The 24978-nt window shown below is 35.2% G+C and overlaps 1 protein-coding gene across 5 annotated transcripts in view; it reads right to left on the reverse strand.

Annotated features, from left to right (window-relative positions):
- The window catches only part of LOC117315014, a 69293-nt gene extending 49801 nt beyond the window's left edge, over window positions 1-19492 (reverse strand). For 2 of the 5 annotated variants that reach the window (XM_033869140.1, XM_033869141.1), the window contains exons 1-8: window positions 19339-19492; window positions 14441-14530; window positions 12452-12547; window positions 12080-12163; window positions 11765-11810; window positions 10589-10721; window positions 9811-9996; window positions 6544-6679 (exon numbers count right to left, since the gene is read on the reverse strand). In XM_033869140.1, the coding sequence (XP_033725031.1) occupies window positions 6544-6679; window positions 9811-9996; window positions 10589-10721; window positions 11765-11810; window positions 12080-12163; window positions 12452-12547; window positions 14441-14530; window positions 19339-19348 (781 nt within the window). In that variant the 5' untranslated portion in view covers window positions 19349-19492. The remainder of the gene's footprint in view (window positions 1-6543; window positions 6680-9810; window positions 9997-10588; window positions 10722-11764; window positions 11811-12079; window positions 12164-12451; window positions 12548-14440; window positions 14531-19338) is intronic. The other 3 variants (XM_033869143.1, XM_033869142.1, XM_033869144.1) reach the window with 3 other exon arrangements.
- Between the last annotated feature and the right edge of the window lie 5486 nt (window positions 19493-24978).

Below are 24978 nucleotides of genomic sequence, written 5' to 3' on the forward strand. Positions count from 1 at the left end.
GGGAGAGCACGAGAGGGGGGCGAGCAGCCCCCCTCTCGTAAGGGGGGTACGGGGAGTCTCCCCCGGAAAATTTTTGAAATGCTGAATGCCTGGAGATGACTTTTGGGACATTTCATTCACAAAAGTGTACTTCTTTTCATTACAAAGAAATGAGAAATTTTATGAATTTTTCAAGAGCTGACACTTCAAAGAAGACCAAGAGTTTTTCATTTTTCAATTAATTTCAGTTACTGACAAGTTCTAATCAAGAGCACTTTGAAATCCTTCTATACTTTGAAAGCAAAAAAGATGTTTATAAAAAAAAAACACTTCTTAAAATCATACTTCAGGTATGCATCTCTGTTTTAGTTGTTTGGTTATAACTAATTATTTTAAAAAGTATTTCAGATAGAACATACACAGATTTAAACATCTGAATTGTCTTTTAATTGACTGGAACAAATGGGAACAAGGAAGTGAACACAGAATATGATAGAATGTGACTCTTGACATATTTCAACAATGGTTCAATGATGAACAATAATGAACAATGAAAAATGTAAAACAAGAAAAAAACAACATCTTCAGTATATATCAACACAATGTCAAAATATACATGTAGAGAGCATGGTAATTCAAATATAACTTATAAAATGATAAATTAATTAAAAACAAATTAGCTATTGCAAAAGCAAATAGAAAAAAGTAAAACAAAATTTATAAAATGAAATGTTTCAAAAATAAAAAAAAAATGTCTAAACTTAACAAATCAAATGATACTAAATAAATATAGCTAACAAGAAATTATTTTCATAACTAAAAACAAGACTAACAAAGTACGAGAACATTGATAAATGAAATCAAATATGAAACTTGAGTAAATTGAAGATAACATAAAATACAATGTGTAAAGCAAGATAGTCATGTTACAATACAAATATCATTAAAATAAACTCAATGAAAGTAAAATAAGATCACAAAAGATGTAAAAATATAGTTCTAAAAAATATCAACTTATAATACTGATAATCATGAAATTCTTATAAAAGTTTTTAACCCAATGTCAATATAGAAAAAAAAGTATTTATGTCACTGTAAGAGCTGGACTATGTAGTCATTTTAACATGACCACCAGATCATCTAGCATCTCTTCATTGAAACACATGCTTTGAACAAATAATGGAACGTTGCTGCGCGAAATAAGTTCGGAAACAAAACTATAGCCACATGCCATCATGCAGTGGTCTCTTTGGAACTAGACTAGAAAAAGTCGGTGTCGCTACTGTAGTCACTGTCGCTGTCACACTCGTTCTCATCAGTCACATTGGCAGCCAACGCTGCAGCAGCAATATCATACTTTTCAAGATTAATGAGACGTGACATTCTAGCCTCTTCAGACTCCTCTTGTTCTGCTGGCACTGTCTCGTAGGCTATTTCCAGTGCTTGGAGTCTGGTTTTGTTGTTGAGGATCCTTGATGGTCGTCGTTTCTTTTGGCAGAACCAGTTCTGTACTGCACTGGTCAGGATCTTGGTACATTCCGGATCTGTCACATCTGGCCCATTAATGGAAATTGACAGCAAACTGTCAAGCATAGAGTTGGTTAGGCGGGTTCGCAATCTTGTTTTCACCAATTTAACACGACTGGCACCTCTGGCCACGCATTTGACAATGGTAGGACCAAGGCGACTCTTGCAATGGGTACCAGGAGTGGGTATACAGGACCATAGGTGCTTTCCATAGGTGCTTTCCATGCCCATCACCGTTTCAAGGCACCACTGTGTTGCAGTCAGGCTTTGCAGGTCAACAGATTCAAGTTCTGTTTTAAAGACCATCACAAGATCATACTTTAACTTTCCCCACTCTGCCATCAACTGGTCATACTTTTCGTCATCATTTGCGAAGAAATGATCAGCCAGAATCTGAACTTGAGCGACACCATAGGTCTTGAAATGATCAGAGTCTTTGGAGGGAACAGCTGATGGGTCAAAAATGGCAAATGAGCTAATAACACCAACACTATCCTGAAACCTCGCATCAATGTTCCACTGTGACCACTGTGGTCTTTTTCACTTGTCAATTTTTGAAAAAAAGTGTGCACTATACGCAAATATTTACGGTAATCAAAATCAAACAATATCTAAATTTTCACCAGTCAGAGGCATAGAAGTCTGTGGCGGCCATCTTGGCTGACCGAAGGGAAAATAAAAGATCAGTTGCAAACCCCATGACATTGAAGAACATTTGTGTCATTTTTTTTAAGTGGGACACTAAATGGATTATTGGTTATCTTATAACACTGGTAACCCCAAAAACCTTTATTTCCTTTCCTTTAGCATAAATACCTTCACTTGCTCTTAATTTCCTCACTTTCACTTAATTTTCTCACTTGCACTTAATTTATTCGTGCAACATTTAAAACTCTCAAATACGTTTAAATATTAATACTGGCGCGAGGAAATTGAAGGTTTGAGGGTTACCACTGTAATAATTTTCATAATTATTCAGTTGTCTGGAATATGACACATTAATTGATTATGAGACATCAATTGGCATCTATGCAAGCATACGTTAGGGTCTCTCTCGTATGTTGTTGTTCAGTGAGGTAGCCACCCACTACTTTAAGGAGATCCAGCCTCAAAAAGATCCTGATTGCAATATATACACGTGGTGATAAAACAACCAAACAATCAACCCTAAGTTCATCTTATAACAGATGTACTCGCGGTATTCTAATCGATAAATAATTACATATACGATCAAAGATAAAAACAAATGTCATGTATATCATTATGATGTCAAAATCAGGGCTTCTAGGGACCACCCAACCAAATCGAAAATAGATTGTGGGTTTTTCCCGTTTGGGCAGAAGATTTAATAGGAAGGTGAATGCATCCGGGCCTACTGATTGGATATTTAGGTGACTGGTGACGTAACATCCGCCAAATCTCGATAAAATACGACCCTTTTTCAAAACCCTATTGTGGCCGTTCTAAGATATAGAACAAGAGGCCCATGGGCCTTAACGGTCACCTGAGATTTGAAATATTTCAGTTAATTTAATTTACCCTTTTTGGCCCCCGCCCATCAGCCCTCAGGGGTCAGTCAGGGCCAACATATGCATATTATCAAACTTTCATCCCATGCTGAAAATGTTAACCAAGTTAGAATGAATTCCAATAGAAATCAAACAAATCAGTCAAAAATGTAATTTCCCTATATAAACTATAGTAAAATTTAACCCCTCTCCAGGGGCAAACTTATGACCCCCGGGTCACTAAATTAATAAATTTTAGTAGAGCACCTTAAGACCCTTCCAACTATGAAGAGTGTTTGATTCTACCTTATTTCGGTCTTTAGAAGAAGATTTTTGAAATTTCAGCCAATTTGAGCATTTTTAGCCCCGCCCATCAGCCCCTGGGGGTCAGTCCGGGCAAACATGTGCATGCCATCAAACTGTCATCCCATGCTGACAATGTTTACCAAATTAGAATGAATTTCAATAGAAATGAAACAAATAAAAGTCAAAAATGTGATTTCCCTATATAAACTATAGTAAAGTTTACCCCCTCCCCCAGGGGCAAACTTGAGACCCCTGGGTCATGAAATTCACAATTTTAGTAAAGCATCTTAAGACCCTTCCAACTTTAAAGAGTATTTGATTCCAACTTATTTTGGTCTTGAGAAGAAGATTTTTGAAATTTCAGTCAATTTGGCCCTTTCTAGCCCCGCCCATCAGCCCCTGGGGGTCAGTCAGGGCCAACATGTGCATGCCATCAAACTGTCATCCCATGCTGACAATGTTTACCAAATTAGAATGAATTCCAACAGAAATAAAACAAATAAAAGTCAAAAATGTTGTTTCCCTATATAAACTATAGTAAAGTTTACCCCCTCCCCAGGGGCAAACTTGAAACCCCGGGGTCATGAAATTCACAATTTTGGTAAAGCACCTTCAGACCCTGCCATCTATGGAGTGTATTTGATTCCATATTATCCGAGAGTAGAGAAGAAGATTTTTGAAATTTCAGTCAATTTGGCCCTTTTTACCCCCGCCCATCAGCCCCTGGGGGGTCAGTCAGGGCCAACATGTGCATGCCATCAAACTGTCATCCCATGCTGATAATGTTAACCAAATTAGAATGAATTCCAATAGAAATAAAACAAATAAAAGTCAAAAATGTGATTTCCCTATATAAACTATAGTAAAGTTTACCCCCTCCCCAGGGGCAAACGTAAGACCCCTGGGTCATGAAATTTACAATTTTGGTAAAGCACCTTAAGACCCTTCCATCTATGAAGAGTGTTTGATTCCACCATATCTGAGAGTAGAGAAGAAGATTTTTGAAATTTTAGTCAATTTGACCCTTTTTAGCCCCGCTCCTGAGGCCCCTGGGGGGTGGGGACCATATAATTTACAATTTTGGTTGACCTTTAGCCATAGAAGCTTCCTGCCAAATTTCATTGAATTTGGTTTAGGGGTTTTGGAGAAGAAGTCGAAAATGTAAATTGTTTACGGACGCACGACGGACGACGCACGACGACGGACAAAAGGGGATTAGAATAGGTCACTTGAGACTTTGTCTCAGGTGACCTAAAAACTAAAGATACGCTTTTCTTCAGAACTATCTCTTCTTGTTGTGTTTGGAGTTTCAAATTTTTGGATTGAAACGCCGATTTTTAAGGACCGGTTAAACAGAAGCTACCATTCAAAGTGACAATTTTGGCATGTTTGACCCAAAATATCTCAAAAATACAAATTTCCACAGGGATACCAGATACATCCAGACCTAGATCGAGCCGAGTTTTACAATGGTTCAAAAGACCATCAAAATTGTATGTGCCATTTTTTCCGCTCCCAAATCGCTACAATAGCCGGCAAAATAGGCGAATTAGCTCATACTATCATTACAAATAATGAATTTGTATGGAACTATATTTTGTGTACTTGTGTACTTGATTACCTTTCCCGCCAAATTGGAACTATCTGTTACGCTGTTACATTGATCATTCAGCTGTTTCGTCACTACGTATAACGAACTTAGAATACTGTTTCTAATGATTTTTTTCAAAGATTACGTTGAAAAATAGTTTTGAAATGTAAATATAAGAAGTAATTGTTATTTTTTGTTGTTCACTGGTGTATGAACGGCTTTTTTGACAGATATTTTAAATGACGCACATCAAATGGGCCTGTATTATGTACCTGCTTCTAATTGAATTTTGAAGCTTATCTAAGTTATAAATCTGATATGCAGATACTAATTTTATTACAACTTTATTCAAATATCAATTAATGAGTCAAACTGAATATCAATTAATTATCATTGAATTTTGATAAAGGTTTAATTCAAATTCAATATGTAAATGTAATTAAAATCAAATCACATTTTCAAAAGACATTTATGTATTAAAAAAGTAATAGGTAATGCCTCTTTTTCAATTAACAACCAGAGGGATATTTACGCCCACGTTTTAATGATCTTTATCGGTTCTATTTCAGGCTTAAATTCTCTGTATTTTTCTCTTTTCCTCTTAATAATTTTCCAGTTTTCCTCTTAATAATCTGATAACAAGAACAGGTGGAATGTAAGTTTGAGAAATATCCCTCTGGCACTTTACACGAAATGCAGATGACAAATTTAATTATCAAATCAAAGATGGATGCTTGTCCGCCATTTTCTTTTCCAGATGGAAAAAAAAAAATTAAATGGCACAACTTGTTACATAAGGAAACCTTTACATGACTTTTGAGGAATATTCCACCAGTTTTTCTCAAGAAATAGCAATAACAAAACTTCAATATCAATATCCTAGATGGCCACCTGTTGGCCGTTTTTTTTTTCCTGATCAAAAATCTAAACTGAATTGGTCCAACCAGAGACCAAGGAGAGTCAACACATAAAATATTCCTCCAGTACTTTTCAAGAATTAGCAAAAACAATGATTGTTAACGGACGACAGACAGACCACCGACGCAGGACAATCTCAATAGCCCACAACCCGATGTTGGTAGGCTAAAAATGTAACAATTTTGAAAATTGTTTACTACAAACAATTCTAACAAGTGCAATCAATTATTCCGAAAGCTCAACGGTGGCAGCAATCACACCATGCATTCCTTTTTTATGTATGTATAAGCATGTCATTTTGAAATTGTGTGTCACATAATATCGCTCCTAGACCTCTAACGGATGTATAAACCAAATAAGAAGGATGCGGACTTAAAACTAAACTAACCCCCAAAATCTTTAAAGTGAGTTTTGGTGCCAAAAAAGCTAAGTCCACAAAATGGTAAAATGCAAAAAAATCATAATTGTTTTCTGCATGATTTTTCCATAACATCACTCTTAGACCTCTAATAAATGTATACACCAAATTAGAAGTGTATGGGGTGTATACTTGTGAACTTACAAGCTTTCTAAAAACTTACCCCAAAAACTTTAAAGTTTTGGGGTGGGACGCTGACGCCGGGGTGACAGCATTAGCTCATGGTTATTCATAACCGGTAAGCTAAAAATTATTAACTCATCATTAGGTAAATTTTGTATTGATGCACCGCTTACCATTTTCAATCAGCTCCATATGGATTCGGACAAAGTTATCTTTGAGACAGACGGCGTAGAGCTCCGGAACACGGATGGCCTTTTGTAGATCTAATGGCACTTCGATTTCCGCCTTTCTGAATTTCGATCGACGCATCTGAAATAAGAAAAGAGGAGTTATTCTAGTCTAAATCTTGACCTGGAAAAAAGGCGAAGGTCAATTATATGATGAAACTGTAATGCACTACAGTGGAACTTTGTTTTCTCACATACTTCATAATCCTGCGGTTGCTAGGGAAAAGATAAATCGATCTCACACAGGGGGAAAGACACGTTATATGCCTCTGCTCACAATAACGTAATGTCATCATTTTATGTTGAGGAACTATGTCAAAAATAATGACGTCATTAATTTTGACGCACATTACAAAGACCATTGTAGATGATGCCATGAACAATTTTCATAAAAAACTTAATTTGCATGCAAGTATGGGAGATAATTAATCAAACATTGGTCTGTTCCATGAACAAGGACATATCAACCCTCGTGTGAGAGTTAAGCTGGCCAGCACTCGACAAGCCTCGTGCGGACTGGCCAAACTCTTACACTCAGGTTGAGATAAAGGAACAGACCCATGTAAATCAAATTTTATTTAACTCATAATCAGAACTCTCAAATCCCCCCCCCCCCCCCCCCCCCCCCTCCCCCCTTAACTGGAAGTATGTTGTCAGTCCTAGCCGAATTCTCTCTTTATCCTTGTACAAAACAACAACAAAAGGCAATCACAATAGGTCATTTGAAGACTAAGACTTATATGAACTACAAACTTTCATGCTGATATATGATTAAGTGATCTTGAAAAGTGATTCAATGAAAAGATACAAACAAGAGGCCCAATGGGCCTGTATCGCTCACCTGGCTCTACATCAACTTTGAAGTTGATTAAGGTCATCAACAGATACTATGCTGATTACCTCTTTATTCAAATATTATAGGAAGCTAGATTTATTCATGTTAATCAATTTTCTAGTCCTTCATTCAAGCATTCTATTGGCCTAATATCAGTATCTGGGCTCTTGGCTATCGTAAAATTATTGTTTACAGATTTAAGCCGATTTCACTCCTGTGAAATTGAATGTATATCAAGGTCATTCATTTGAACAAACTTGGTAGCCCTTCACCTCAGCATGCTACAAGCCTAATACCAAGTCCCTGGGCCTCTTGGTTATTGAGAAGAAGTTGTTTGAAGATTTTAGCCTATTTGACCCAAGTGACCTTGAATGAGGGTCAAGGTCATTTATTTGAACAAACTTTGTAGCCCTTCACCCCAGCATGCTACAGGCCCAATATCAAGTCCCTGGGCTATTGATAATAAGTCGTTGGAAGATTATAGCCTATTTGACCCATGTGACATTGAATGAAGGTCAAGGTCATTTATTTGAACAAATTCTGTAGCCCTTCACCCCAGCATACTACAGGCCGAATATCAAGTCCCTGGACCTCTTGGTTATTGAGAAGAAATTGTTTGAAGATTATAGCCTATTTGACCCATGTGACTTCGTCGCCTGTCTCTAAAACGTTAATGAACACGTAACATTGACACTAGGCCTACTGGAAGCCTACTACTCAGTACGAGTTAGATTTGCTATCAAAAAGAATTGAACGGTGGTCTGGGTTGACGATGAATACTGATCCTGTAAAGCAACACATTTGGCCACAGTAGAACAGATGTAACCTCCAATGTCACTTTTAATATGACATGATATCAAAAAGTCCTGGTCATGACGGTAAAATGTAATCTAAAGCTTGGAATTGAACGAGTAAGTGGCGTGAAGTCCCTGTTGTTATTCCATCCGGAACTCCTCGGAGAATCATTTCAGAGACAATACCCGATGAGTTCAGGATGGCGTTATTCTATAGTTTTCCTTTATATATGCGGTCAAGCCAACCAAACCAAATGTGTTAATAATTTCTATTACGTATAAACTTATATTTACATTTGGTGTGGCAATGCCCTTATATATTACTAGTAAATCCCTACCAAAAGCAGCTTCATCTATGAGAGTATAACTGAAGTTGCCCTGAGGGCGTATGAATATCTCACTTGCAAAAAATGTAAACAAAGATTATTTTTGCGATTCATTAATAGAACGTAAATATAAGCGATAAACTGCCTAGATGCGGCAGACCTACAGCTAGCGCACCATTTAGTCTGTCTGTGACATATGTGGCAGTTATACCAGTAGGTCTGCCGCATCTAGGCAGTTTATTGCTTAAATAACATCAATCTTAACGGACCTGTTGATGTAAATGCAGGCTTTGGAAGACATCATCAAGATGACTCGCAGAAAACAAATATAAAACCAGTTGATCCATATTGATTTTAATGCTGATAACTCTGTATGCTGATCAGGTCCATCTGTTCAACCGTTCTAAACGGAAAGGAACGCCCTGTATTGCGTCATCAAAACCGGCAGCCTATTTATAGGAAAATACCCCTGTCGAGTGGAAAAATACTGAGAAGGTTGAAAAAATAGGTCATTTTCAAAACAATCTTGTGACCGTTCTGCTAAAGATATCGAAAAAACTAAACAGACGGTTTTCTTCAGGAATCATTTATCTATTTACATGTGCATTGTATATATCTCTGGATTTTTTTCTGAATTTTGAGGGTGATTTAAACAGAACCTCTTAGTCAAAATGTTGATTTTGGCATTTTTGACCCAAAATATCTCAAAAATAACAATTTCCACAGGGATAATAGACACATCCAGACCTTGATCGAGTCAAGTTTTACAATGGTTCAAAAAACCATCAAAATTGTATGTGCCTTTTTCCACCCCCAAATCGCTACAATAGCCGGCAAAATGGGTGAATAAGCCCATACATTCATAAGGTTCCGCAAGGAACGATAATCAAGTTATCGCCCCTTACTACACTCCGTTTTTTTACTACAGAAGTTTAAAATGCGTTTTTCATTATGGTAGCAATGGCGGCCATCTTGGATTTCAGAAAAATAACAACACTTGGTCGGGATCATCTCGGGATCATTTCAGGCAAGTTTCAGCTGAATAGCACTGGTGGAACTTGAGAAGAAGCTTAAAATGTGAAAAGTTTATGGACGGAGGATGGCAGACGGCCGACGGCGCACGACGATGGACACAGCACGATGGCTATAGATCATCCTGACCATTCGGGTTCAGATGACCTAAAAATCACAGACAGCAGGTTTTACAGGATAGACAGTCCGGTAAGTGTGACAATAAAGGGAAGTAACTCTGACTTGCATGCTTAAGAACATGTAACCTCTGTGTTTTTTTGTCTCCCGCCAAAAAAACAACTGCGTTATAGGGTTTTTTATAAGCTCCTTCTATGTCGTTTGTCCAAACATCTGCGTTTGAGCCTTTGTTACAAGCTTTTTCTATCGTGAAGTCCCTGCCTTCCTGGTACATATTGTCTTTGCCAATAAGAATCTGAAATGAAAAAAAAAATACTCACCTTATCAGGTAATTATTGATCTACACCTATGACAAGACACAATACTTATAGATTTGGTTTTACTAAGTATTAAGACATATTTTGATAAGTTTACAAACTAACAATGCAAACACAACATACTATGGTCTTCCTATGCATATCTCTGTTTATATTTGCTTGATCTCTGCTTATATTTGCTTGAAATTCATACTCTAAAAAAACTCAACTTTGATTCTCATCAATGTGGTATAATTTTATCTGAGCCTGTTACAAAGATGCTCCTTGGCCTTCTTGGTCACATGAGTTCTAATATATGTTTTGCTCTTAAACTCTGTGACTACGAAAGTAGATAAATTAAAGGTTTGTTCATATGAACAAACTTTGTAGCCATTCATCTCAGCATGCTAACTGACTTATATCTTGGCTCTTTGGTTTTTGAGAATACATTTAAATAGTTCAACACATTAATTGTTATCATTATTACCATTTTTAATGTTTTATTTTTAATCTAGCCATTAAGCTAGGACAAATTATCTGAGGCAGCATACTATTAAATTTAATAGTTGCCATTCTGCTATCAGTGTTTACCTCTGGACTACCTAGATAGATACAGATAGAGTCACTTTTATTCTGTGAGGATGTCATCTTGTCCAATTTCTCAGAGATGCCTTGCTTATCCTGAGCTTTAAGTGTTACAGTTTTGAACACAGCATCAGAAGGTCTACAAAGGAAATAATATTCATTTACATCGTATTGTGTTAACAACTATTTACCTGTGTTGGATCATATTTATTCATGAATCAATTTTACGTCTTTGAGAAAAAACAAGAGGCCTAATGGACCTGTATCGCTCGCCTAGGTTAAACAGCAAATTTTGCAGTTGATTGAGGACATTTCTATAGATAATATGCTGATAACAAATTTATTCAAATATCAGAGTAAGCTAGGTTTATTCATGTCAATACATTTTCTAGTCCTGCATTCCAGCATACTATTGGCCTAATATTGGGTATTGGTGACTCTTGGCTTTCGTAAGAATAAAAAATATTTTACACCTGTGACGTTGAGTGTAGGTCAAGGTCATTCATTTGAACAAACTTTGTAGCCCTACACCCCAGCATGCTACAGACAGGCCCAATATAAAGTCCCTGGGCTTTTTTGTTTTTGATCATGAGAAGAAGTCAATTGAAGATTATTGCCTATTTGACCCCTGTGACCTTGAATGAATGTAAAGTCATTTATTTGAACAAAATTGGTAGCCCTTCACTCTAGCATGCTACAGTGTACAGGCCCAATATCAAGTCCCCAGGCCTCTTGGTTATTGAGAAGAAGTTGTTTGAAGATTATAGCCTATTTGACCCATGTGACCTTGAATGAAGGTCAAGGTCATTTATTTGAACAAACTTGGTAGCCCTACACCCCAGCATGCTACAGGCTCTATTTCAAGTCCTTGGGCTTTTGGGTTATTGAGAAGAAGTCTTTTAAATGAAAAAGCTGACGCCTGACGGACGGACGCCGCACCACAACATAAGTTCACTTGCCCTGCGGGCAGGTGAGCTAAAAATAATAAAAAAAATCTTATATGTACTCAAGATGTTTGTCTTTAGGCCTGGAATTAAAACTAAGCTTGTGGCAGTCATGATAGTACAGGCCCAACTTCCATGCATTATGGAACAGTTTTGGAAAAAATAAATTATTATTTTGAAAGTTATAGACACTTATAGCAAACAAGCATTGAAGGACACAGCAAATACAACAACATACTTATTTTGCTCTTCACATTGTTGTTGTGGAATGTTAGATAACCCATCTGAAACAAATGAATGAAATTATCAATTTTCAGACAACTAAAAGTTTTATGAAGAGCAAACGTTTGTCACAAAATTATAAAGAATATTTTATTAAATGCTCTGAAAAATCTCCACACTTTTTCAGATTGCATGAACATAATAAATTAAATGTTCTTTTACACTTATATAAAACTATATCCATATTTTCAAAAAGATTACTTGAAACCTCTCAAACTCAGAGAACAATTCTAAGCATACTGAGGAGTCTCCCATATGTTCAGTTACATACTTTCCAGACTATTTAGCTTGATGACGTCTTTATCATCCTTTTGACTGGTAGAGCACAACCTCCTGTCCTTTATGGTATCATCATCTGAAAAATATACATTAATGTCTGTTTATACCCATGGCCATCAAAACATATTCAATACATAACTGTTCCAAATTCTATAAGAGAGTTTGTTTGCATTCAGAGCTCTTTAAAAATTCATACTTAAGAGTTTGTTATATTGGCAGGTTCATATATATATATATATATATATTTATCTTTATGACTTTTTAGCTACAAGTGTATGAATTAGTTTTCTAAAATTATGTAAGAAATTTGCTTCAAGTTAAGTGGCAAAGCTCTTGAAAAAAATGTTAATATTTAAACAAATACCTTGATGAGTAGGAGGAGATACTGTACCATCCCTGTGGCCGTGATTTGAAGGTAACAGCTTCCCATCATTTTTGTCACCTGTACTCTCATGAACTTCTGAGAAAAAATAATTAATATCACTAAAATACATGTATACGTACAAAATCATATTATCAAATTTTCAATATAGGGAACTTGAAACATTACAGGTTTATCATCCCTTTGACTGCCAGAGCACAACCTCACGTCCGTTATGTTTTTGTCAAAGATACATTAAAATGTTGGTTTATACCCATGGCCATCTGTTCCAAATTCCATAGGAGAATTTATTTGCGATTAGAACTCTTTAAACAAGAGATCCCAGAGGGATCTTGGCGCCCACCATTGAATGATCTTCATAGGTTCCATGTCAGATTGATCTTTTCTCTACTTTTCCCTTCATTTTACTAATCTGTGCAAATTGAGACATCCCTCCAGTACTTTTCAAACAAGGGAATCCTAGCTATATAAGAAATTTGAGATTTAACGATAATGGCTTTTTGTTTGCCAGGTTGTTTTCAGGACAGACTGGTCCAAAAATGCAATACAAGGGACCAAGGGGAACCTACTTATGAAATTTGAGAAAGATCCATTCAGTACTTTGAGAAATAGAGATAACAAACTTCAACTGTCAAAATCCAAGATGGCGGTCTGTCGGCCATGTTATTTTCAGATTGGTCTCAAAACGCAATATGCATAACTAGGCACCAAGGGAAACTTACATATGAAATTTGAGAAAGATCCCTTGAATACTTTCGCAGAAATAGCGATAACAAACTTCAACTGTCAAAATCCAAGATGGCTGCCTGTCGGCCTTGTTGTTTTCGGATTGGTCTCAAAATGCAATATGCATAACTAAGCACCAAGGGAAACTTACATATGAAATTTAAGAAAGATACCTTAAATACTTTCTCAGAAATAGTGATAACAAACTTCAATTGTCAAAATCCAAGATGGCTGCCTGTCGGCCATGTTGTTTTCAGATTGGTCTCAAAACGCAATATGCATAACTAAGCACCAAGGGGAACTTACATATGAAATTTGAGAAAGATCCCTTAAATACTTTCTCAGAAATAGTGATAACAAACTTCAATTGTCAAAATCCAAGATGGCTGCCTGTCGGCCATGTTGTTTTCAGATTGGTCTCAAAACGCAATATGCATAACTAGGCACCAAGGGAAACCTACATATGAAATTTCAAAAAGATCCATTCAGTACATTCTCAGAAATAGCGATAACAAACTTCAATTGTCAAAATCCAAGATGGCTGCCTGTCGGCCATGTTGTTTTCCGATTGGTCTCAAATCGCAATATGCATAACTAGGCACCAAGGAGAACCTACATATGAAATTTGAGAAAGATCCCTTCAGTACTTTCTCAGAAATAGCGATAACAAACTTCAATTGTCAAAATCCAAGATGGCTGCCTGTCGGCCATGTTGTTTTCCGATTGATCTCAAAACGCAATATGCATAACTAGGCATCAAGGGGAACCTTCATATGAAATTTGAGAAAGATCCCTTCAAAACTTTCTCAGAAATAGCGATAACAAACTTCAATTGTCAAAATCCAAGATGGCTGCCTGTCGGCCATGTTGTTTTCGGATTGGTCTCAAAACGCAATATGCATAACTAGGCACCAAGGGGAACCTACATATGAAATTTGAGAAAGATCCCTTCAGTACTTTCTGAGAAATAGCGATAACAAGAATTGTTTACGGACGGACGGAGGGACGGAGGGACGGACGGACGGACCACGGACCACGGACGCAGGGCGATTTGAATAGCCCACCATCTGATGATGGTGGGCTAAAAAGCATACTTAAGATTTTGTCATATGGTTAGTTACATATATATACCTTTATGACTTTTTAGCTACATGTATATGAATTAGTTTTTTTAATTTTCTGTAAGAAATTTGTTTCAAGTTAAGTGGCAAAGCTCTAAAAAAAGGCTAAGATTTAAACAAATACCTTGATGAGTAGGAAGAGATACTGTACTACCCCTGTAATTTGAAGGTAACAGCGTCCCGCCATCTTTGTCACTTGTAATCTCATGAATTCCTGGGGAAAAATAATTAATATCAATAAAATACATGAATAGGTACAATATCATTTTATCAAATTTTCAATATAGGGAACTAGAAACATTACAATTGCCACAATGGCCATGTCTAGACTATATATATATATGAATGTCTATTTCTCTCTCTCATATACAACAAAAGTAATATTATATTCGGTGTATGCCTGTAACAATGATATTTTATGTAAATGAAAATCTCAATAAGACAATGATGAACAGGGATCTCTGAGCAATTTAAAGCGGATACCCACAGCAGTTTTGATCATATTCCTTCAATGCTGTATAGCCGAACCCTTTTTTTCAGGAGACTACAATTTAATTAATTTAATTATCAGTTTTTTTATTATAGGAAAATAGTATGAAAAGAAGGGGGGGGGGGGGGGGGGGGGGGGGGGATAGGAAGTGATGATTAGTCGAATCTTCCCGACCTACTCAAGAAGTTTTGCACAACTTTGGCGATTTTTACATTGTCAGTTGAGGAGATATTCGTGTCACCATTGCAAAGTACATTTACATTAACAGGACCGTACCAGGTTAAATCAGCAATAAGAGTTCCTCTTAACTTCCTCCTTTGTCATTAAGAAATAAGATTTAGAATCATAACAGTAATTTAGAAAGTCAGCATTCACTGTTTTGTCATGATTTTGATGTTCTTGGTTATAAAAGATATATTTGCCTAAAAAATGGGATTCTGTTTCAACGTCGTAAGAATTAAAGTATACAAGTAAATTAAAACAAATACATGTACACATATGTAGATGTTTCTTTCGTGTAAGTATATTATTTTCTTTTTTTCTCATTTCAAACATTGATTGTTAACACAGCAAGGAAGTATAAGTACAAGTAGTACAACATAGAAAATGATACATTAATGTATTAAATAAAGGTATTAGACAACAGACTTTTAAGAGAAATTAAAGGAAGAAAAAAAATCATATCTAACAAATGATTCTTTTGAAATGCGTGTATATTATAATCATATAAATTAGAGAGTTTGAAATCTGAAATGAAATACAAATAAAACAGTCAACTGGCATTGGAAACTGTCCTATATCCAATAAACAGTTCTTCAAAATCTATTTCAAAGTTTGAAACTCGAAATGAAATACTGATAAAAACTTGTTGATATAATGATATAATGATAAAAAGAACGTGCATATGGGATAAGAATGTGAAATGGCATCGAAAACTGTATGAAATAAATGTTTTACATGGAATGTACAGAGGAGTCCGCGTGTAAAAAATATTATAATCTGTCAAAATGTATTGCAGTATTTCAAAGTTAGAGTCTGCAACCAAATTGTGAATCATGATACGAGATTCGTATCAAATAATAGAAAAAACGGTCGATGGATTTTAACTGAAATAAAAGGTGATAATTCGTGTCATTTCGGGAAGATAAATGTGTACAAGTTTGTACACGCAGGGACATACTATACTCCTACATTTGTTTAACCAAGGACAGATCAATTAAAAATCTTAAGTCCCTTATATCCAAAATAAAAAGGCCACTGATTTTATTTTTTATCCGACCATATTGGGCTGATACCTAGTGTGATTAGAACCATCTTCTTGGGATCTAGATAAACCCTACCCTACCACATTGTTCCGACAATAAACGATCAGTACCTCTAAAAACGGCCCTTTTCAAAGCCAACCTCTTCACGAAATGTGTTAAAAAATCTCGAAAATGCACAACTTAAATCGATAGAACTTACACTTCAAAAAGCCAATTGGTGGTATTACGTAGTCATCAATAACAGTAATTGATGATTATTCACTCGGGCAACAAACGGTCATTTTTGTACACGTGTTGTTGCAGCAGTACAAGATGCAGAAAATTACATTTGGTAATAAGATGACTTGTTTTTTTCATGTTTCTGGTAGCAACAAAATATTCTTTTTATATTAGAATAGAAATAAGCAAACTGATGGTGAGGGACAAACAGCACGACACCTAATTTGTTAGTTACGTGACTCCGCCTACTGATGGCTTTCGTTACCTGTCACTCGTCTTCCATTGAACACAAGTGAGGCGGAGACGCGGGTTAGTTGACAGCTAGACAGGCGCCAAAGTTATATAAACTAATCCAATTAGACTACACCGCAGGTGGGCGGAGTCACCGATAGATGATCTTTTTCACTTGACTCGGTCAATTATTGTTTTATAAAATATTAATGCATTTATTGATCACTTCGAAATTGTAAGAATGTATTCATGGTTTTGATGAAATAATACGTTTTTATAATTATTTTATTTCAGGTATCAGATTTGGAATTCCACAATTGACATATTAGAGACGTGTACATAATTTGGTTTGATTTATTTTGTTTAACGTCCTATTAACAGCTAAGGTCATTTAAGGACAGCCTCCCGTGCGTGCGACATACATGCGTGTGGTGAGTGCGTATATGTGTTTTGGGAGGCTGTGGTGTGTTCGTGTTAAGTCTCCTTGTGATAGGCTGGAACTTTTGCCAATTTATAGAAGAAACGCAGAGAATGTCTTTATTCTTCTCTACCAAAAATGGTATAGATATAAATGTTCTTTGTGACATCATGCCAGAAAGATTAGCAGAAATCCGTAATATTTTAGATTCCCATCATCTGAGACAACCTAACTTTCGATTAGAAAATATGCGTATTTCCTTCTTTCCGTCGTCCATCAAACTGGAACGATCCAGATATTAAAGGATTCGTCTACTTAGAAGTTCATTAAAAGAAATATACCTAGGAAATGTCCAATAATAAAGGCATCTTGGTGTGTGGCTCCCGCATGTTAAAAATAATGCATAGCCGTTTGAAGAACCGTGCTAGCTCTCTTAACTATGACCTTTTCAGAGCAAATTTTAAAATTAATTCTCCTGATTATATGTGTGGTAATCCTTGAACGACCCTAAAGGTCCTTGGTTGTTTTTCTATTTACAATTTACATTGTTATAACCTTTCCGCAAAAATCAAACCTCCGACTTTCTCCTATTGGGCGAACCAGAATACGGGCATGTTAAATAAGTCTATAGCCGATTTTAATACATTTATCAGGTATGGCAACGGAGTTATAACGTTACAATTAATTCTGTCATAATGCGTTATATTCTATTTGATTTGCAGGAGATTGATAAATAATTGCTATATTTATTTTTTTATTTAAGTCGTTAATTGTACTAGAATACTAAAACAATATATTTTTGCCTCTGATTGTACGTTATCTAGCGAGTGTCTAGCTAGATTAGCCGAACACGCGGGTTTGTCACTCATTAAAACTATTTATATTGTAAAAAAATAATGTTAGTATTTAACTTGGAATGTATGATTTTCGTATTTATTTTAGAACTCAAAGTTTACGATGTTATTAAACGTTCTAATTACGGAACTGAAACTGTAACTGAAGGAATAATCTTAACTGATGAAATAGTAAGTTTTTATTTATATTTTATTCCGGGTTGCAATATGTTATATATCAATTAACAGGGACATGTCAAGTTGTTATGTAAACCAATACAATTACCGGTCACACCGCAGGTGGGCGGTGCTACGGGATTACTTTGTCAGATCACAGGTAGATATAAAATGGCCCGGACAATGAAGTGATCACCTAAGGCTGGATTCAGTAACAAAATACAATAATATACACTCGTCCGATCGAAGTGAAATTTTGCATGGTGTTAGATAAATATATAATCTGTATGTTACAGAAAAAATAATAAAGAAATATAAATTAACGGCTTCCTGGGCGTGTAAAAACCTCCCTGGACACTCATGTGCCAACCGCAGCCGTAATACAGGGCAACTTCCATGTAACTTCGTAAGATTTAATGGTAAAAATTAGTATTATGCACTCGTCTGATCGAAGTGAAATTTTGCATGATGTTAGATAAAGGTATAATATGTATGTAACAGAAAAAATAATCAAAAAATATAAATTAACGGCTTCCTGGGCGTGTAAAAACCTCCCTGGACACTCATGTGCCAACCGCAGCCGTAATACAGGGCAACTTCATCGTAACCTCGTAAGATTTAATGGCAAAATTTAGTATTATGCAATCGCCTGATCGAAGTGAAATTTTGCACGATGTTAGATAAAAGTATAATCTGTATGTTACAGAAAAAATAATCAAGAAATATAAATCAACGACTTCCTGGGCTTGTACAAACCTCCCTGGTACTCATGTGCCGAGCGCAGCCGTAATACAGGCCATCTTCATCGTAACTTCGTAAGATTTAATGGCAAAATTTAGTATTATGCGATCGTCTGATCGAAGTGAAATTATACACGATGTTAGATATAGGTATAATCTGTATGTTACCGAAAAAAAAAAAAAAAAATCTTCAATAACGGCTTCCTGGGCGTGTCAAATACGCCCCGGACACTCAAATGCACGCTCACCTTCAGTGGTGCATTTCCGTATTATAAAATCATTTGATCGAAGTGAAATTTTGCATGGTGTTAGATAATGATGTTATTAATATGTTACAGAATTTTTTTAAAAAAAATCTTCATTAACGAATTCCTGGGCGCGCCCGACACCCGAGTGCACGCTGCACTGCAACTTCAGAGGTGCATTTCCATATTATGTAATCATTCGATCGAAGTGAAATTTTGCATGGTGTTAGATAATGGTCTCAAAAGTATGTTACAGAAAAAATTATTAAAAAATCTTCATTAACGAATTCCTGGGCGTGCAAAATGTCCCTGGACACTCCCTGGTCACTCATTAGGTACACCGTTACACGACAGGAAACTTTGTAATCAGGTCAAATAAGACATCATAGTATATAAAGGAGTACCTGTAGCCATATCTCGTCTTGTTGTCAGATCCTTTCGCTTCTTTAATCGGAACACACAGGAAAGAATGTATATATAGTAGTAGTCGACGTTTTCCTTGTGAAATACACTTTGTCAATTCGTCGCGTGATCTCGTGGAAGCTGCGTCATTCGAGAGCGCTGTGCGGAGACCACACGGAACTTCCGCTTTGTGGGAGGCACAGTAATCGGGCAAGGTGTTCCGAATGGCCCTGGTATATGGAAAAACTTAATTCGCCGCAGTTACGTAACTTGGCCATTATATGTGAAAAGTGAAAGTAGAAGTGTATCATAATGCGATTTCCGTGTAAACGCAATATTCAGGTAAATTTGAACTGTATAATCGGTTTGTTATTCAAACCTATTCAAAATAGTTACAATAATATCCATAATATACCCATAAAAATTAAACTACACGTACACAGAAACTATAACTATATATTTTTTTCTTCTCAAAAACTTTAATTAACAGTCACGGTATAGATGTATATTTATCAAAGATCTTGCTTCTGTACATTTCTCAACATGTTTTATTTTACTTTTACATAGTACTGATTTTATCTTGCACAATGTACATGGAATGATAAGGAGAAAGCCTGTTCTGTTATTAAATATTCGAATACATCACACATATGATAAGTACATTTTCCAAACATAATTGTAGATTATCACAGCTACTGTATTATATTTGTGTTATTACATTTTAACACAATTTTAAAAGTTATCAATTATTATTATTACATGATGTTCATGAAGGTTAAGAACAACTTCTACTTCAAGTAAATATCTTAGATTTATTAAAAAAATGTGATTGAAAGGTGCATATCAGCCTGGACAATATAATAAGGATGATGTTATTTCCTTAGATTATATAACATAGATAATCTAATATCAATTTTGGCATGAATACCATGAAGATCGGTACATTATATATGATGGTGTATGTTAAATTATTCAGTTATCTTGTCATAATGTCAGTCAGATACATTTATAATGTAATTTGCATGATAATTATACAAAAATGCAAGTTAATACAGGTGGTTGTGCCAAGCCCTACCAGCTTGTTTTATGTGCCTACCAAATTGTCTGAAAGTTTAATGTAACAGATGTATTTATCACTAAAAATCTTTTATTTATTAGATATTAATACATTTCTTTATAAAGATCTTATATGATTGCAATTATTGATATGATCTTAATGGAATTATCTGAAGATATTGATAATTAGATTAAATGAAAATTTTCCGAAGATATAATTTAAAAATAAACAGCTAACCAAAATTAATACTGAAGTTAGCTATTTTGACTTTCAAAAAAATATGTTTATATTTATTTCATAAAGTGGAATCATTATAATGTATCAAATTTTTTATTTTATTTTTTGCTACATACTTCTTGTACTTAAAATTGTGTTGTATAATGTGTAGTTAATCATATTAATTTTGCTTATAACACACTTTTTAAATAGATTGAGAAACAAAACAAAAATATGTGATAATGCATAATTTACAAGCAATTGTGACCAAAAGAGTTTAACAAGTTGATTTTGTACTTTGCCAGTTCCAGCTTTTATTAATGTTTTCACTTGGGTATTGCATGGTGATCCATCAATTCTGCTGACATCCCTTCTCCATCTCCCTGATTTTTCGCTCTGCCTGTCAGTTTTACCAACATTTAGATTTACCAGCACTTTGTATACAAATTCTTTTTACTAATGTTCCTATTAGTCAACTACATTGTGTGGGTGATGACTTACCTTCCTTAAATGAACTGAGCCATCAAGTACACTGGTTTAGAATTATCTACTATGAATCCTCAACTTAAAAGTTAAATACAATACTACTCTTACTTTTAGAGATTACAGATACAATGACATATACTTCATGGCTTTGGCAAAAAATAAAAAATAAAGTAGTGTTAAGATGGTTTACACCTTATACATTACATTTCAACATCATCTGATGTACAGACCTGTACCTGATGTACATATGTTACATAACTGTAACCCGATACATACTGGAAGTAAATCTGATGTATAGGTTTGTACCTGATGTACATGTGTGAGCTGTAACCTGATAAATACTGCTAGTACATCTAATGTACAGTGTACATGTATATACCTCCAAAATGCTGATTCTCGATCACTTAAACTTACTTTTTGATAAACTTAAATATTTTCTTGTCCCCTATAAAAATTCCAAGTTTTAACTGAAAATAAATATGCTTACAATTATGAATTGTTTTTTTGTTTTTGTTTTAGTTTTTTTTTAATATGATTTGTCAGTATTTTTGTTGGGTTTTTTTCACATTCCAAAAAATATCTAATTATCCAATTAAAATTTCATTAATGTAACCATTGCACATATGCTTCTGTTGACGATTAATTAAAAGAAGAATTTTTGGGTAACCAATTTTGCATCAGATTAATTAAGCATACATCCTCTTTATGGAAAAATTCATCTTTAATTAAAGCAATAACATCATTCTTCAATAGTAAACCATAATCAGCGAACAACAAAGGCGAGTAGAAATTGGACTTGTACATTTCAGGTGTCCATGATATCACTGTTATTGGAGTAACACAATTGTCTTGATTCAATCTAATTCTTTTTGACCTTTATACATGTAAAGGCAATAATAATCCAATTTCAATGAACACATACCCTGTAGGTCAATATATACTGTTTATATGAAGAATTTGATGGTATACAATATGAAGAACTAAATTATGAAACTATCTGTTACATGTATGTTACCATTGTATTAGGGGAAATATAAGCAACATGAATGACAATATGATGGTTACATATAACTCACATATTTAGGAAAAGAGTTATGTTTTGAAGATTTGAAGAGCATACATGGATATAAAAAGGTAAAAGATGCTTACTCTAACAACTAACTCATTTCTTTTTTACAATTTGACTAGTTATCTCCCCATTATGTATACAATGCAACTCTGAGCCAGAAACAATAACTCATATATTAGAATTATGAGGATGTGAGGAAGTGCAAAGATTACTTGAAAGTTTTGACACATTATTGGAAGCTCTTTTATCATCTCAGTAAACACATAGTTATATACCTCCTACACATAGATATATACCTCCTACACATAGATATATACCTCCTACACATAGTTATACCTCCTACATATAGTTATACCTCCTACACATAGTTATACCTCCTACACATAGATATATACCTCCTACACACAGTTATATACCTCCAACACACAGTTATATATACCTCCTACACATAGTTATATACCTCCAACACACAGTTATATACCTCCTACACACAGTTATAATATACCTCCTACATATAGTTATATACCTCCTACACATAGATATATACCTCCTACACATAGATATATACCTCCTACAGAGATATATACCTCCAACACAAAGTTATATACCTCCTACACACAGTTATATATACCTCCTACACATAGTTATATATACCTCCAACACACAGTTATATATACCTCCTACACATAGATATATACCTCCTACACATAGTTATATACCTCCATCACACAGTTATATACCTCCTACACACAGTTATATATACCTCCTACACATAGTTATATATACCTCCAACACACAGTTATATATACCTCCTACACATAGATATATACCTCCTACACATAGTTATATACCTCCTACACATAGTTATATACCTCCATCACACAGTTATATACCTCCATCACACAGTTATATATACCTCCTACACATAGTTATATATACCTCCATCACACAGTTATATATACCTCCTACACATAGTTATATATACCTCCAACACACAGTTATATACCTCCTACACACAGTTATATACCTCCTACACACAGTTATATACCTCCATCACACAGTTATGCCTCCTACATATATATAGATACCTCCTAGTCTCCTACACATAGTTATATACCTCCTACACACAGTTATATACCTCCTACACACAGTTATATACCTCCATCACACAGTTATATACCTCCTACACACAGTTATACCTCCTACACATAGATATATACCTCCTACACATAGATATATACCTCCTACACATAGATATATACCTCCTACACATAGTTATACCTCCTACATATAGTTATACCTCCTACATATAGATATATACCTCCTACATATAGATATATACCTCCTACACATAGATATATACCTCCTACATATAGATATATACCTCCTACACATAGATATATACCTCCTACATTTAAGCATTAAACTGTCTTTTTATGGATTACGGTATATGGTCTATATAGATGCCAGAGCTTTGCAGACAATCTTCATAATGCGCGCTAGCGCATTATGAAATGATTTAGCGCGCATTATGAAATGATTGTCTGCAAAGCTCTGGCATCTATATAGACCATATAATCCATAAAAAGACAGTTTAATGCTTATATTTACGTTTTCTATATTAGTTTCTTTTCGATTTCAACTTTAATTTTCATTATAATTTAAAATCTTACTTTTACCGACGTTTCCATTGTCAGAGGTCAACAAATTGAACAGCCTATTGTGATTCACGTGCTGATTGGCAAAAAAAAAAAAAAAAAAAGAGTGCGTGGAAATAATTAAAAAAATACTGAAAACATCATCAGATATTTTAATAACAATATCAATAATATTGGTAGTCAGTATTTCAGAATATACGGATGAATTATTCAGTTTGTTAACGATTTCGGATTTTGTTTTAAAAATTTACCATCCGGAACAATTCTGCGGATGGAAATTTCACCCGTCACCACGCGCACGCAACGGCTGACAGCATTGACAGAGTTTAGCTATGAAAGTTGAATGTGCAGTGGGAGGAAGTGGAATTCGCCAAAAAACCAGGTGTAAACATGTTCTTTGATTGCATGGAAGCAGCATTACAGTTTATAGTAGCTACAACAGCACCGGTGTCAGGGATACGACCAATGAGAGAAGTGACAGTGGCCGAGGGAGTTAGACGAGCTTCAGCGACAACGTTGCTTGTGACGGGTACCATGGCTGTTTCAAATTTAGGATGCGTTAGACACGATAATGCACCACTTGATGCTTTCTTTTGTGAAGAAGAAACTGTTCTATTGTAGGACCGGAGAGAAGCCTCGTTCTTATGATTTGACATAAACATGATGTGTCGGGTTTCAAATTTTTTGTCATTCAAACACTGGATGGCGGTGGCGCGCAAACAATGTGGTGTGTAATGATTTTCCACTCTGGCCCCGGAACAAATATCTGTCAACATATGCGTTTATTAAATCTTGTTTTATTTCCATTTTCGTAATTGTTAACCATTCTTACCTTTATTTTCGTTTTACATTTTAAGAATTTGTTTTCTGGTCTCGTACTCTATCCGATAGCAGGGATAACTCTGGCTCTTAAAACCTATGGGAGATTTTATGAGATTAGCAAAATTCCTATGAGATTTGTCTGTATAAAGAGGTACAATTTTGAATTTTTAATGAGATTTTTTTGAAAAACATTGGTAAAAATCCCCAAATCTCTGCCCAAAGTGATCCCTGCGATAGCATGATGAGCAATGATAAGATGCCATTTGTTTACATTGGTTGCAAGTAGTTCCGGGGTATCCCGTCCGTACCTCAGGTCGCGTATGAATAACACCTG

The sequence above is a fragment of the Pecten maximus genome, chromosome 17, assembly GCF_902652985.1.
Source record: "Pecten maximus chromosome 17, xPecMax1.1, whole genome shotgun sequence".
Taxonomy (NCBI): domain Eukaryota; kingdom Metazoa; phylum Mollusca; class Bivalvia; order Pectinida; family Pectinidae; genus Pecten; species Pecten maximus.